Genomic DNA, 16,038 nt, shown 5'->3' with positions numbered 1-16,038 from the left:
CTGCCCTATCACTTTTTACACATGAGTAAAATTCATTGCAGTGCTCTGCTGGGAAGTTCTGAGGATGTCTTAAGTGTTTCCCCTATTTCTGGATTGGGAATAAAAACTGAAAGCAAAATGTTTAGAGTGAAACATCACTCAACTCTCTGAGGACAGCTGCATGTTTGTGGCGTTAGGATCGAAATATTATAGGCTAAAAATCACCCGTTAAAATGTCAGTGTGTTTTCAATTTATACTGTTTTAAAAAAGAAAGCAGAAAAATTCATCTCAAGTGAGGAAATCTCCCCAGAGAAGCACACTAGAGAAGAGCACGACAGATCCAGCTGTATGAGCCATTCGCGGGAAATGTGTGGCTGAAGTAATTGACACGTTACAGATTGAGAACATGCCGTTTGCCTTTTCCTCAGCATTTCTGACATGCATAAATTGTCATCAACTCAATAAATTAGAGGTCATGAAATTACGATGCTGTCAATATGTTAGTCGTTTGGCATTTCTTAGCGTCTCCACATTACTCACCCTCCACCCACTTTGCTAAATTATAAGCATCCCTGTTGACCAACTAAAAATATCTGTCCCTAAAATGAACCATATGTGCGGCATTGCATAACTGACCATATGAAATATATCTTGACCGTCGCTGATTTTAGAACAATATCGTATTGGTAATGTGAACACTGCATGTGTTACCTCAGTTGTGTGGATCATTTAGATATGTTAGTGTCCATAAAAACTTTTTTAAACTTCCTTTTGACCCTGAAGATGTTCTCAGGAAGTGTTTTCATCACGGGTTATTCCAGGTTTCCTTCAGCTCAACACATTCAGAAGAATGGGGTCTCCATCTTGGCCCAGCTGAGCATTTCCTACGCTTGGTCTGTGACAGAAATAGACTGTCCCGTATTTGGATTCTGCATTAGCTGCTGTCCGTTCTGATAAAACTGTACAGTGTTGATGGAGGACGACCAGTGCTGACACCTCTTTCCCCTGTGTTATTGTTCTTCTTCCTGAGAGATTTTCAGCTGTTGTCCATCAAGACGTGAAGGTTATGATGGGGCAAGAAGTGTGAATTCCATTTATAACCTATATTCTCACACCTTATGAAAACACACCCTCTCTCTTTTCCTCACACATTGTTAAAAGTTGTGTTCCAAAATATAGTGAGCGGCTTAACTTGGACAGCTTTTTTTAGGCATCATATGCTCACTCCCAGTGCTAAGGCTCAATTATGTCTTAAAAATACTGTGCTTTGGCTAAATTCTAAGGTAGCATTGCATAAATCCTATGCTTCAGATGCCTGTTCTGAAGAATATATCTCAGTAACGCTTTAGCATAGGGACCAATTCTCTGTATTAGTGCTGACAAACGATTAATCGCGATTAATCGCACCCAAAATAAATGTTTTTGTTTACGTAGTATATGTGTGTACTGTGTTTATTTATTATGCATATATAAATACACACACGCATGTATATTTTTAAGAAAAATGTTACGTAAGGAATAATTGACGACGGGCCGTTGGATTATTAGAAAAATAATGCACACCCGAGGTGCTGATGCGGTCACGACGGGTGTGCATTATTTTTCTAATAATTCAACGGACCGAAGTCAATTATTCCGCTTATACTACGGTTGCCACACCTCAAGACATCGATCAGATGATATATTTCAAGGCATTCGTCCAGTACTTCTACTTAAATCGCTATTGTGAGTAGGATTATTTCTTCCGCATTTCATCCAACGCCTCCGTTGCTAATTCCAAAACGTCATTTTAAACCTAGTAACGGAGGCTTGAGCCGTTAATAACAGATTAATGTAGTTAATACAGTTAATAACTAAGTTATGAGAGAGAGAGAGAGAGAGAGAGAGAGAGAGAGAAAATGACCTCTGTGCGTCTCTCAATAGTGTTCGGCGGCAATGTCTCTAGTTATAGTGAAACTTAGTTCCTTTTGTTCATGAACAGCGCCGTTGTTGTTACCTCGCTTGTGAGAAGTCATGTAGTTTTTAAGTTGTTTACTGATAAAATCGTCAGAGTAGCGCTAACAACATTAGCGCGATGTATGTTAGTGTGTGTACAAACTGTAACTTATGTATGTGCGGTCTATGAGGGAGAGAGCGGGAGAGATAGGGTATGTGCTTTCCGTACATAATAAAGCGTAATTTTGTGGCAAAAACATGGACATGATCTGTCGTTTTTATCCTTTTGATTACTATATTTATTTGTTTGGCCAGTGTTTTGGTTATTTTGCTGTTGTAAGACCTTTGAAATAACAGAAATCATTTGGCGAAGTGATATGGTCATGTAATGTGGTCAAGAGCTGCCTGGAACTACGTTCGCCGTGCGTTTCCTTGAAAATAATTGCACACCTTAGAACGTTCGGCAGCCAATCAGATTCAAGCATTCAACGGCCCCGTAGTATAAGTTTATATATTAAATATATGTATATATTATATAAATTATATGAATATAAATATACTTGTAAATACATGTAAATATTTTAAAAATATACGCTATATGTTTGTCTTTATATATACATAATAAATATACACAGTACACACATATTATAAATGAAAACTTTTATTTTGGATGCGATTAATCGTTTGACAGCACTACTCTGTATTAATAAGTTACTTATTAGCATGCCTATTATTAACATATTGGCTGTTTGTTAGTACTTATAAAGCACATATTAATGCATTTTTCTGCATGACCATATCCTATATCCATAATCCTACCAATACCTAAACTTAACAGCTACCTTACTAATTATTAATTACAAACGTCGTAGTTAATGGTGAGAATTGGACCTTAAAATAAAGTGTGACCTAACTCTCTTATTTATACTATTTGCCTCATTGATTAGAATGGGAGGCTTCAACTGAACCTAAATTAAACCGTGTAATTAACAGTTTTAATGATTCAGTTAGGGATGTAATGATTAACCACAAGCCGGTTGAAAATTGATTAAAAAATGAGATGCTAAACAAATCGCGATTCAATTGGAGTAGGAGTTTATATGGATCAAAGTCTGAGGGGAACTTACTGTCTTTAGAAAAGTTTAGATTGTATTTTTTCTTTTCATCTTGCCTCTGTATAATGCATATTAAAATTCATAAGTGCAGAGCTGCTTTGTTTACAGCAGAAACCAAGGAAACGCTTGAAGCGCCACCTGCTGGCAGAGAGTGAATCTGCATCTCATTCAGCTCGTCTGCTGTTTCTGTTTCATGCAGATATTTTTTTTATGTATAGTTTCACAAAACTGAAGTCAGACCATTCTGTTTTTGCTTCAAATTTCAAAATTATACAATCTAATTTAGATTAAAAACCGCTCATGCTGCATGTATGCTGCATCTTTGTTTGGATGATGATTAAAATGCAGTTGTTGCCTCTAGTTTTAAATGGAAAGAGCACAGACAAAGCCTTATTTTGTTTATATGAAGAGATTTATTTTATTTGTGTTATTTATTTGATTTGGGGCTTGTTTTAAAATTTCAATTTAGTTTTGTTATTTACATTTACATTATATTTACATTGTTATTTAGCAGATGCTTTTATCCAAAGCGACTTACAAATGAGGACAATAGAAGCAATCAAAACCAACAAAAGAGCAATAATATGCGAGTGCTATATTAGTATATTATTATAGTGTTATATTTGAAGCGTGCAGCATTTTGTCCAAGCAATAATAAAAGGACACATTTAATTTATAATTTGTGTTAAATCTCATTTTGTTAAAAAAAAAAAAAAAATTCGTGAATCGAATCGATTTGTCAGTTGAGTGAATCGTTACATCCCTAGTCCTAATTTTATTATGTTGTTCCAAACCCATTTGATTTTCTTCTGCATAACACTAAAGTAAATAATTTTAATGAATATCTGGTTTGGTGTCTGGTTTTGCTGCAGTCCATGCAGCTTGTTTATTGTTTCCTGAGTGCTCTGGTTGGATTTGGTGAAATTCAACACAAAATCAAAGCAGTTGCAAAGTAAATTTGTGGCCAGCAAAAGGAGTGCTGCAGAATGAGATTGGCCAAAACCTGAAAACAATTCAGCAATTTAGCACTTTTAGTTCCATCGTGAAATAAGGGTATGGTTAACAACACAAGTTCAAAATATTTTCAAGATATTTTATTCTACAACATAAAAGTAAAAAATCACCAAGGGGTATTACTTTTTTTTCCAACAATATCCACTTGTGATTACTTCTCTTAAAAAAGGGTTAAATCGGACCGCGGAAGTTTGCTCCAAAGGCCAATGGAAAAATCCTGTTGCATTTTTATCAAGGAACCAGGGTGATACAAACTTTCGGGTTGGCCTAAAAAAAATACGTCATCACTGTAGTGCTCTATTGCTCTCCTGTGCACCATCCGGTGCTTCACACTCCAGTCCATAATGTGGATTGGCCAATTGCCATTAAAGCACCAGAAGAGAAAGAAGAATCTGCCACCTACTGGAATGGAGTATGAAGAAGAGCAGTGGCGGCCACCATGATTTTGAAAGAGCTTTGTCTTTTCTGGCTGAACTACTTTAATTGAGGCATCTCTAATCATAATCTTCAATATTTGATTAATTGTATGGCCTTACTAAGTAGCCCATAGAAATCAGGTCAGTTTGAATCTTAAGCAATACATTTCTGCTGTGACAGCTTATGTACTGTACCTTATGAACCAGCCTGGCACTGTTACGCAACCCACAGCAATCAGAACGGTGGCTCTTTCTTTGTCCTCTAACTGGGGCAGCGGTCCTCTGCCTTTTATGGCCGTCATTAAACAGAGATGCAAGTAACGGAACACAGCACAAGGCAGACGAGGATCTAATACGGTTGTTCTGTCCTCCATGCTTTCAGCCGCTGAACTGATTCTTAAGAGGTCAAGCTGCAGATCTTGTGTCTTGTTTGCGGAGTGGACGTGCCTCTCATTTCTCACATGATGAGGAACTCTTGCTGACAGGCCAGCAGTGTAACCGAAAGCCTTCTGACATCATAGCTACTAGAACACTGTGGAGTGCCATTGTCACTTGACTGAGAGCTAATTTAAGGAAAAGGTCTGTCTTCTCTGATATGACTCAGCTGTTTCGTGGTTGCAAGTGCGCACACACAGTTTGGAGAACAATTGAGACATTTTCGCATGACTTGTGCCTCCATTGGAGCGAAGCGGCAAGCTAACTTGTTGTCAGCAGGTGAAGCACTGTAATGCGAAGCTCAAAGTTCAGATAGTTTCAGCTCTGAGTCTGTTTTCACTGACGTTTCAAAGTACAGCCATGATTGTTATTCTATGTGTATCATTAATGCTGCATTTCAGACAACTCAAAACTTGGAAATCTCCCAACTCTTACGTGAAAAGAACCATTGGATCAACCTTGAATACAGTGAGAAGCATCAATTGATGTCCAAAATGGTGGTAAATAAAGTGACATTGCATTGGTTATCTTCAGGTGGAGGTAGAAAAATTCCTTAGAGGCTGGAAGAGGGATATTTCAGTTTGTTGGTGCCGGTGTAAATGTCAAGAGCCGTATTTTGAAAACTTGTGACTTAACAACAAGATAATTATCATAGAATAACAGCATATTACATGTTGGATATTCTATGCAAATTATTAAATATTACAATAGTATTGTCAGTATACTACCTTTTGAAATGCTTCGTATTTGCATTTTTGAGGTCAAAAGCTGTAGGAGACTTCTTTTTTTTTTTTTTTTTTCAGTAAATCAAAACCATACAGCGTGACCAGTGCAGCCAGTCTGATTCCTGAACAAATGATTATTTACCTTTTTTTTCCTAAATCAAAAACAAACAGTACTTTGCAACCAGTGTAAGTGATTCCCTAACATATAACATATACAACTGTTGACATGCACATAACTTGTGGCTCATGAGATTTAAATCTTGCACATTAGGAGTTTTGTCAATAATATTTATGAAAATAAATAAATGGAAAAAAATCTTACGACATGTTTATTATTTACATTTTTGGGTTGCATTTTATGTCTTTTGCAAGAATTGTTTACTTTTTTAATGATCAAAATCAAATTTGCCAGTTATTCACATTACTATTTAAAAAAAAAATAATTCCTTAAGTACAGAAAGAGTTAATGAAACCATTACGAATGGCAAATATGAATCGGAATATGAACACAAATTGCTAATTGTCACAATTTTGTCCTTTTGTACTTTGTACTTAAGATCTGTTTGGAGCATACAGAAGCAAAGACATCTTATCACAGTCATGCTTAAAGAATTGATCCCTTGTTTGGGCTCCATAGTGTTTCATTTTTATTTTTGTCATCAGATAACAGAATCCAATAACTGTTCATTGTAACACTTACTACAGTTCTTGTATGTCTGGATGATCTGTCTTGTGGACTTAACCAAGCACGTGCAGAACACTTCAGTCTGAGGCTTGGTTTTTGTAGTATTTGACTGAACGCCAGACCTAAGAGCCTTTGGCCACTCAAATAATAACAGCCTCAGGAATGAAGAGTATTGATGTAGCTTAAGTGTAATAATACACAACCTATTTTACACAATTATAGACCTAGTCACATTCAATTTAAGGAGAATAAAAACAAAACTTTGAGGGATGGGAGCACAGCACGTTCACTGTGGATTGTACGTAGGTTGTCATTTGCATCAAATGTACGGCTTCGTTTTGGGTCTGTGTGACACTGCCGTCTCACATCATCAACCCCACGTACGCACTCTCGTTATTTGTTTATCTGGATTTGGCTGGGAATTTATCGCATACTTTGAATATTTTCATATTTTTCTGTAATTTTCCTGGAACCTGTCCCAATCTGACAAGGGAAAAGAGCATCCTACTCTTCCGTCTTCGCCTGCCAGCGCTCCAGATTTCCTGCCTTCTATTGTGGCTGCAGTGGGATGCTAACATCCTGGTTCAAGCCCTGAGGTCAATCCAACACACTCTGTATAGCTCTGTCTTTCATTTTCGCTGTCCCTCTGGCACTCATTCCTTCTCCCTTCACTCTTTTATCGTCTGTTTCCACCCACTCACCTTATCGCTTTTGCCTAGCCGTGAGTCAAAAGCTGTCTAACGCTAGTCTTTGTGCTGAATGCAGTAGTTTCCCAACTCTTTCTTTCATCTCTGTTCCTGACTTTCCTCTGCTGCTCTTCCTCATCTATCTCCTGCCAGGCCACCATTTGTGTTCCAGCCTCACTGTGGCTGCCAAACCACTTTGAACTTGAGCACCAACACAACAGATTTACTCGCAGTCTGATGTCTCATTCCGTCCTATCTTATTACCGCTAGCCAGGAGAGCAGGGTCTTTAGCAGCGTCTATCCATTGCATGCACTTTCATTTTCATTTTCATTTAGGCAATTTTATCCAAAGCCACTTTCATTGCATTCAAGTTGCTCATTTACATTTTTTCAGTTCTTGCTTTCCCTGGGAATCGAACCCATGACCTTGCGTTGCTAGCACGATGCTCTACCATTTGACATAGTGTTGTCAAAACATCTGATGTTTGACATAATGATAACCATAGCAGCAGACGAGACAAAAAATTTGATATGTCAAAATAGATCTGTGCATTAAGTCTTGCAAAGTGCAGTAGACCTGCCGCTTTTTCTTTTTCTTCGAATTTACATTTGATCTTTTCAATGCAATGTTTGCATAACTGAACAATATTTGAAGCCTACATTTTTTTTATTCTATTATTTACTTAAAATTAATAATTATTATAGGTAACACTTTATTTTAAGGTGTCCTTGTTACACATCTTACATGCACATACTATTATAATAACAGTAAATTATGCACAATTACATGCAAGTAACCCTAAGCCTAACCCTAACCATATAGTAAGTGCATGTAGTTAATTAGTATTACTCAGTACTTAAATGTATAATTACACAGTAACAAGGACACCATAAAATAAAGTGTAATCTTATTATATTATGTATAATTAACTGATTTAAAGGGTTACTCCACCCCAAAATGAAAATTTTGTCATTAATCACTTACCCCCATCCAAACCCGTAAAAGCTTTGTTCGTCCTCAGAACACAATTTAAGATATTTTGGGAGGCTTGTGACTGTCCCATTGACTGCCAAGTAATTAACATTGTCAAGGCACAGAAAAGTATGAAAGACATCATCCGAATAGTCCATCTGCCATCAGTGGTTCAACCGTAAGGTTATGAAGCGACGAGAATACTGTTTGTACAGAAAGAAAATACTGTTAATATAGTTATATAATGGTTTTTGGCACCAACTGCTGAAATTTGGGTACTGTGACATAGGGCTGGGCGATAATTCGATAACGATAATTATCGCGATATAATATTTCAACGTTAAAACGATACGAAGAGGTCGATAAATGTTCGATATAATGTTTATGCGCCAAAAAGCGGAACGAAACGGACCGTTTATCCACTCGGATCAAAGTCAAACTGCCGCGCGGCGCGAGCTCACTAGAGCAGATGCGTTTACTGGCGGATGAGACGGTCACGCGAGCAGTAAACAGCGCTGTGAGATCGAAGCGATTACATTCAGCGATGAACACGCATTATTCTGTGATTTAAACTAGTTTAGAACCAAACAGGAGAAACACTGTGTGCAACAAGACAGCCAGACGGCTTTCAAGTCTACGTATCGCCATCATTTACCATGGATTTACTGTAGTAACACTCACTGCACCATGGTATTGTGGCAGAAATGTGGGATATTCACATTGAATTTTATTACAGGAGTAATGGTGTAAAATTATAGTATGTATTTGTGATTAAGCTATAGCATGTGTGCATTATACTGAATGATTTTAGACTACTGTTTTTCATACAGGCTACCTAAAAACCATATAGTCATTTTTTGTGTTTATCATGATTTAAATGTATGCTACTATGGGAGACCAATGCTTAATAAAAAAATGAATAAAAAAAAAAACTTGGTCAGAATAAATTTAACCATATAAAACTGAGGTTACTACAATTTGTACAGATGTTACTGGTTTTGATAATGAACAAAAATTTACCTCTGCATCCTAATTCAAGCTACTATCAAATGTGAATTTCTAAGAGACAAAAAAAGTGATTATTATTATTATATTATTATTATTAATATTATCAGGCAAACCGAACCTGTTTCTTGATTTGAAACAATATCACTCATTAGAACATGCAGCATCTAAATAAATTTTTCTAGTTAGATATTTATTTTGTTAAGGAAAATTAATGGTCTGGTTTCTACAACTTTCACTTTGGAGCAAAATTCTGGCTTTAAACTTGAAAGAAATAAAGATTTGAGATTTATCATGATAATTATCGATATCGACTGATATGAAAAAAATTATCGTGATAATTTTTTGGCCATATCGCCCAGCCCTACTGTGACACTAGTTTGAGCTACAGGAAAGCCTGCTTCGGAAATCTTGAATATTTTGCTGTGCAGGAGTACACATTTTCAAATTGATTTAATTCAAACACTTGATTCAATTTAAAGTCCAATTCAAAAGCTTTGATTTTTACTTTTTTTGCATCATATTCAATACAGATTCAAACTTACAACTGATTGTAAATCATTTATTTTGCTGTGGCACATTTTTGGCAGCGTGCATTCAGCAGCAGGACGGTTAGTCAGCTACAGGATATTATCCAGGTTTATTTATTAGGATATTTTGTGTAACAGAATGGATGTGGAGGGGCTTTTGGAAGGGCACTGAGTCGTTTCCTGCCTTCTGATGAGAGGATGTACTATCTGAAGTGGCACATCCTGCATATGATCACACACTAGCCCATTTGCACAATGACATACCATAACCTCATACTGCATTCCAGTAAGCCCTGTCAAAACAATTAAAAGAGTTTGAAATTAATTTCAGCAACCTCAAATTCAATTCATGTGATTTTCTCTGTGCATATGATGTCATCTCTTATGGTAACCAAAATTTACTGGTTGTTTTTGTGCCGACTGAATGCTCTGGTAATGCCAGGATCTTGTAAAGTCAAGTCTGACAGCGTTTGTTTTTGTTTTTTTTGTGCTTTTACAGTTCTGCCAGCCTGGTGGATGGAGACCGTCCCGTGAGAGGAAGCTCCCGACATTCTTCACAGTGGTGCTGACAGACATAGACTCAGAACGACACTTCTGCTCCTGTCTGACCTTCTTTGAGGCAGAGGTCAACCTGCAGGTGAGATTAAGGCCATGTTTTTATTACAAGGTCTAGTTAGGGGTCCAGGCATCTCTGCTGTTGTATTTGTATTGACTTTCTTTCTTCCTTATTATTTTCTTGACTTAAAAAAGTCCAGATGTCAAGCCCGTATTCCTTACGAGTAACCATAGCAACAGTGACCAAAGTAAAATCAAAGATGGCGATCTGAAAGTCTTATCACTTTCTGACACGATAAGAGTCCAGTCGTGCCTCCAGTTCATCCGTCAAATCTTCATTAACCAGCAGTTTTTATATTTGGGAGAGCGGAGCATGAGTCACGTGCAGAACACAAAACTGACAGGAGCGGCTCCGGTTTAAAACTGACTGGGTCTAAAACGTTCAGATGACACACGGCTCATTTCTCCGTCACTGTAAGCTACCGAAACCACAAATTAAAACATGCAGCACATGTTAGACGCACGTTTGTGCAGCAGAGCAGCTCTCTCTCCCACTGTATGATATGACAGTGGTCCAGTCCTGTTTCGTTCACACAGTGCATGTGTTCCGAGAATGCGGTTTTGAGTCCTGAAAATTTACGGGTGTGAGTTCGGTTACAGAATGCGGTTGTCACTCCAGTAAATAACCGAACTGTGTGTGAAGGACTCAAATACAGGACTGACAACCGTATTCTGCTGCTGTGTGAATGTTGCCTATGTATTTCAATCAGTCAGCCATATTGAGTACCTTTTTAGTAATGGCAGCTGCAAACAGGATGGGGCAAAATTTACTGCTGTAACCTAAAGTTCACTGTCCAGAGTGGAGAATTGAAGACGAGGGGGTACAAGGGGCTGGGGTTGGAGGACAGCTATGTAAAGAATGCAGTTGTAATTTCTAACTATTGCCCAGTGCCCATCAGGGTTCCAGCCTTAGTCCCTTCCAGTGATAATGAGGCTAGAGGAACAGCTCCTATAGAATATTTTCAGTTGTCCCACATTGTGAGAGAAAAAACATTGAGCATCCACATTTCTTCCACATGTTGAGTTGTTTTGGCACAAAGTGGAAGTCCTGGAGTGCTAGGAACCAGTGCACCAGTGCCTTTGACTGAGATAATCTACTGTATTAGGGCAAGATTGTCAATAAGAGTCAAGTTTTGGCCAAGCAGGTAGTACCACAACTCCAAGGCTTTGCTCTATAATCTGGCAAACCAATGCACCATGGGGGGGCTGCCTCAGGCTGTTAAAGGCACGCTGATGCCTGTTTCTGATGTATCCATTTTCGGGATAAATACCAGAGTATAGTCTGAAGCGTAAATTAGGTTATTCAAGTTCATTGATTGCTCTGCAGAAACAAGCCAGTAAATTTTTGCCAATAGGCCTATATTGACTAATGGACCTACATCTTCTGAAAGTCCAAATAAGTTACACATGGACACCAGGTTCTTAGGAGAACGCATGCCAAGTTTCACCCTTAGAGGGAGGCTGTAACAAGGAGAATCTTGTAAAAACCATTGGAGTAAGGAAGTTAAAATTTGACACGCTTTTTCTTTGCTACAAGTGCTAATATACTGCAATATCAGTTGGACAGATGAACAAGAACGATTGCCGGTGGCCTATTAAATTTTATCAGCCATGTGTATTTCTTGCAGACCTCACTACAGATCAAACTTCTCAGCATCTTTTGAGATAAACTGTTGGACAACAACTGGATCAACAGCATCTGTTCTGCCAGTTTGCCAATTTGCAGTCTTATTCCAACAGCTTGGACTGCTTTTATTGTCACGTTTGGCTATATTTATATTTATAAGTGTTTGCCAGTCATTTACTCCTGCCGTCACAGAGCATGAAGTGTAATTGTCATTAATTACACTGCATCCTGCTTACCAGGTCTTACAGGATGCTGGATTGTTATGAGTATATCATCATATCAACTATCTTTCTGATATCACACATAGATTTTAATGAGCACAGCTGTGCGAACCTACTGTTATCCAAAAGCACTATTTTGGATTTTATTAGGAGCCAAGTGTAGAAGGTGTGTAGCTCCTGTTGTTTAAATTGGCGTATTGTTCTTCTTCCTCTGGCTGGGAGTCTATGGCAGCACCTAGATCTGTTTGGAGGAAAGTTGTAATTTCAGCATATTCATATTTATCTTTTTTACAGTGTTTGTCCAATGCAGTGCAGTGATGTGGCATAGGTTTGGTCTAGTATCTCAAAGGTTGTAGGTTTAAATCCCACTTAAGGTCATTTCAGAGTTGTATCTCTGTTGTCCTTTTGCTCTTGACATCATTCTTACAGTACATATATTGCTGCCTCCATCTGTATTTCTCCTCAGTGCTTTGCACTTCATTAGTTTTCGTGTGTCATGTCAATAAACTTTGCCACATTCATGCTTACTGTGCCTAAAAGGTTTTTCATTAGATGATGGTGAGATTCCGAGTACCTTCATCATGTGCATTAGTCTAGTCATGCTACTCAGTTCATTCCACTGTTGACCAATGCAATGCTGCTGTGAAAAATTTGAGAAAAATTCAGGGATGCCTTCAAAAGAGCGGTGAATGCTCAAGGAAATTGGCTCCACAGCTTTGAACCATTTAGAATGTCGCAACAGGCTCTTGTTCCTCAGAAAGCAGGTCAGATGGGAACCATCACTCGTGTAGAGACCACTGAATGACATTTTTGAGAGTTTAATTATCAGCCAGTTCCAAGTGTCGCCAAAACACTCTAGAGAATTCAGGGCCTGAATGTCATTTTAGAAAATGGGGGGGAATTCCTCCGTATCCTCTTCATGTAGTGGTGTGACTCCATTTAGTGCGGCATGTTAAGAGAATCACTCATACTGTTTGTGAAATTACAGAAAGATTTTAAATTACTGATTGATCTGTTCATCTGTGTTGATTAATTTACTCATTCAACCTTCATAGTGAATAAATGGTTATGGAATTTCCCCTCATTAAAAGCGGGAAAATTATTTGCAATAATCGCAATCCTGTGCTGAAATTGAGGCCCTGGAATGTATTCGGGGTTTTTTACCTGTGGAAATGATGATGTGAACATGATGAGAACCAGTTCATCACATCCCGACATTCCACATCTATTGAGAGCGGCATCCTTGTACCGGCAATGTGGCATTTCGAGTAATTAACTTAATTCAGTATTCAGGATGTGGTGGTCATCATGACCCAAACGAAGCATTTCAATGCCGTGAGTCACATTAATTTGTTAAGCAGGCCACTTACCATTCAAATGCCTAGAAGGTTAATTCTGCAGATTCACTGTGAATCAGCCCGTTTACCACAAATATCTACATGGATGCCAGCATGCAGACTTACTGTCAACTTCCTGTTGCTTTCCTGGCGGAGTACAAATAAACCAACTCATGACAGGATAAAGAATGTGTAATTAAATGGTCAATAAAAGCAGGAATTCTTTGCCTTTAGAGGCTGGTGGTTCCAGAAGGTTACAAAACTGTTTGGCACGTCATGTCTTTGAGCTTTGATGACCCCCAGCTGTCGGCTGGCGCTGTTCTCCTCTATGTAGTCGACTGTATGTCCACTGTCTCTCTATTGCTTTCGGTCTCTCAATTTCACAGTGAGACTGTTCATCTTCTTTATTTATATTGCGTCCGTTACTACTGAGACTCGTGGGAGGTTAAGAGAGAAGGCCACCCATGAAGAGTACTTCACAGTGTCATCAGGCACATTAAGACTGAAGCATCGTTCTTAATCGCAGGCTCAGTGTTTTAAGGTCTCCAGAAAGGTCTTTTCAATTTGTCTGCTTTTGTCTCATCCTCACTGTTTTTCTTTGATACGCTTATCCAGAGATTCGTAATGCAGTGTGGCTTCTTTCACGTAATGACCATGATAGCCCATTATCTCATTATTCTGTATGTCTCTCGGGACGGTTTTCCTTACATTAGTTTTTTTAGGAATGACTAGATACTAGACAGTCTTCTGACCCAGCAAACTGCGTCCAAATTCTGGATCCATGCACACTCTAAAAGCTAATATTGTAACAATCTATTATGCTTTTGAGGAGGATTTGGGTCAGAGTTGCAAGCACAAATAAAAAGTGTTTAAAAAAAAAAACTACACATAACTATACAGCAGTGTGGTTTATCATTAAAAATGCAGTTATCACAAAAAGAGTACTCTGGGTCTATGTTTAGTACAGTTAAACCTTTTCTAAGCTCTGCCTTACAAATGTCATTGATCAGTCCTGTCATAGGAATTGTTGCTGTCAGTCATTTTCTCAAAACTTTCTTTAATGTCTATAGAGTAAATTTATCAAAAATTTGGATGGGTTTTACACACATTTTAAAAGAAATCATTCAAAACGTCTGTCAAACATTGTTGTCAGGTCACTTATAATAGTGACACAAGGTACCCAGAGAAAATACAAGTGTGATATGGGTTCAGACAACAACTTTAGCCCCTTTCACTCAGTAATGCGGGGGGAAATGAAAGATTTTGTGGCCATGAATTAAGAATTCGTTCCTCATTTTAGTTAAATCATGGGTTTTGTAGGGAACAAAATAATGAAACATGGACAGTGGCCACAAATTAAAAGTTGTAGGAACTACTTAACTAGTTGTTGAAATTAATCTGCCCTGAAACAATTATATTGGGAAATTATAATTAAACATGAATTAGTTATTTCATTTCAGTACAAAGAGCTTTGTATTGTTTCTGTTTTAATGTACTTTTAAAGTTTGGATCACATTAAAAGCGTAATTTTACGTTAGTGAATTATTTTCACCAAAGATCCAGCTCCGACATGTCATTCACAGCCGGTTGTATGTGTTTTGCGCGTGAGCCGCATGCAGCCCAAAATTAAACTGCTTAAACGTCCATCGATTGCATCTCTTATCGACAATTAATCGACTGTCGATTAATCGTTGACATACCTAATGGTGACGTAAGTGTTTTTCCTAGTAAGTTTGCTTTTAATTAGTTATTTGATGCCATAAAACGGAGTGTGGTGTATATGATTGTGAGCTTGCGATTGGGTCTGCGGGAGTTTGGGTGGAACTTTAATACCTTTAGTTTAATAACTTTAATACTTCACCTCATCATGATAACTACTGCACGGACTCGGGCTCCAAATGATGTCATTGGGATGTATTGGCTATCACTTTGGCATCCATCTTTTTTTTTTTTTTTACAGTCTGTGGTTATGCTAAGTCAGAGGACATCTCAAATCCATTGATGTCAATGGAAATGGTACCCCATAGGAAGAAAAATGCAAGCATTTCCATATAAGCACCCTGAACTATGTGCTAGTCTTGGAGTAAAGTCATTGAAAGTGCAAAATTCTCTCCATTCCATTTCACACTATTTAATAGGCTTGTTTTTATACGTTCATTGTTTTTAACACATCTGCAGGGACCAAGCATTTCAGGTGTTGTGTACTTGCCCAAAGCTACACCATTAACCCACTTAATGTAAAAATCATGACACACTAAAATATATTTTTCTTTTATCAGATTGGAAGAGACAGCACTGGAATGTATTTTTCTTCATAATTGAACCAAATCCTCCCAATAAGGTTGAAATGTGTTTCCCATCTGTGGGGGTATTTTAATCCTGTGCTCCCACTGATAAGATGTGGTGGATCTTGTGGCATGTTTTCACTGTCTGAGCAAATCAAATGGGCTCCAGCGCAAGGGGTTAGATGGCAGATTTTGAGAGGTGGGCATCGTTATGAGCTTGCATGCGTGACGCAGACTCAAACGAGACAATTAGAAGCAGATTGTGAGCAGTGGGACGTGGCTTGGGCAAAACCTCTCCTTCTTATCTTTGTAAGATAATGAAGTCTCTATGTTGTTATCAATAGGTCACCCAAAAAATCAAATTTGCAGAAAATTTACTCACCCTCAGGCCATCCAAGATGTAGAGAAGTTTGTTTCTTCTTCAGAACAAATTAGCCTTACATCACTTGCTCAC

At 38.0% G+C, this 16,038-nt stretch overlaps 1 protein-coding gene across 4 annotated transcripts in view; it reads left to right on the top strand.

The window, feature by feature from the left end:
• Positions 1–16,038, top strand: part of sbf2 (SET binding factor 2) — a 133,805-nt gene that overhangs the window by 34,682 nt on the left and 83,085 nt on the right. For all 4 annotated transcript variants that reach the window (XM_058783123.1, XM_058783122.1, XM_058783120.1 and 1 more), the window contains exon 3: positions 9,999–10,136. In XM_058783123.1, coding sequence (XP_058639106.1) covers positions 9,999–10,136 — 138 coding nt within the window. The remainder of the gene's footprint in view (positions 1–9,998; positions 10,137–16,038) is intronic.

Source organism: Onychostoma macrolepis, chromosome 07, assembly GCF_012432095.1.
Source record: "Onychostoma macrolepis isolate SWU-2019 chromosome 07, ASM1243209v1, whole genome shotgun sequence".
Taxonomy (NCBI): Eukaryota; Metazoa; Chordata; class Actinopteri; order Cypriniformes; family Cyprinidae; genus Onychostoma; species Onychostoma macrolepis.
This window is presented reverse-complemented; position numbering and strand designations above follow the sequence as displayed.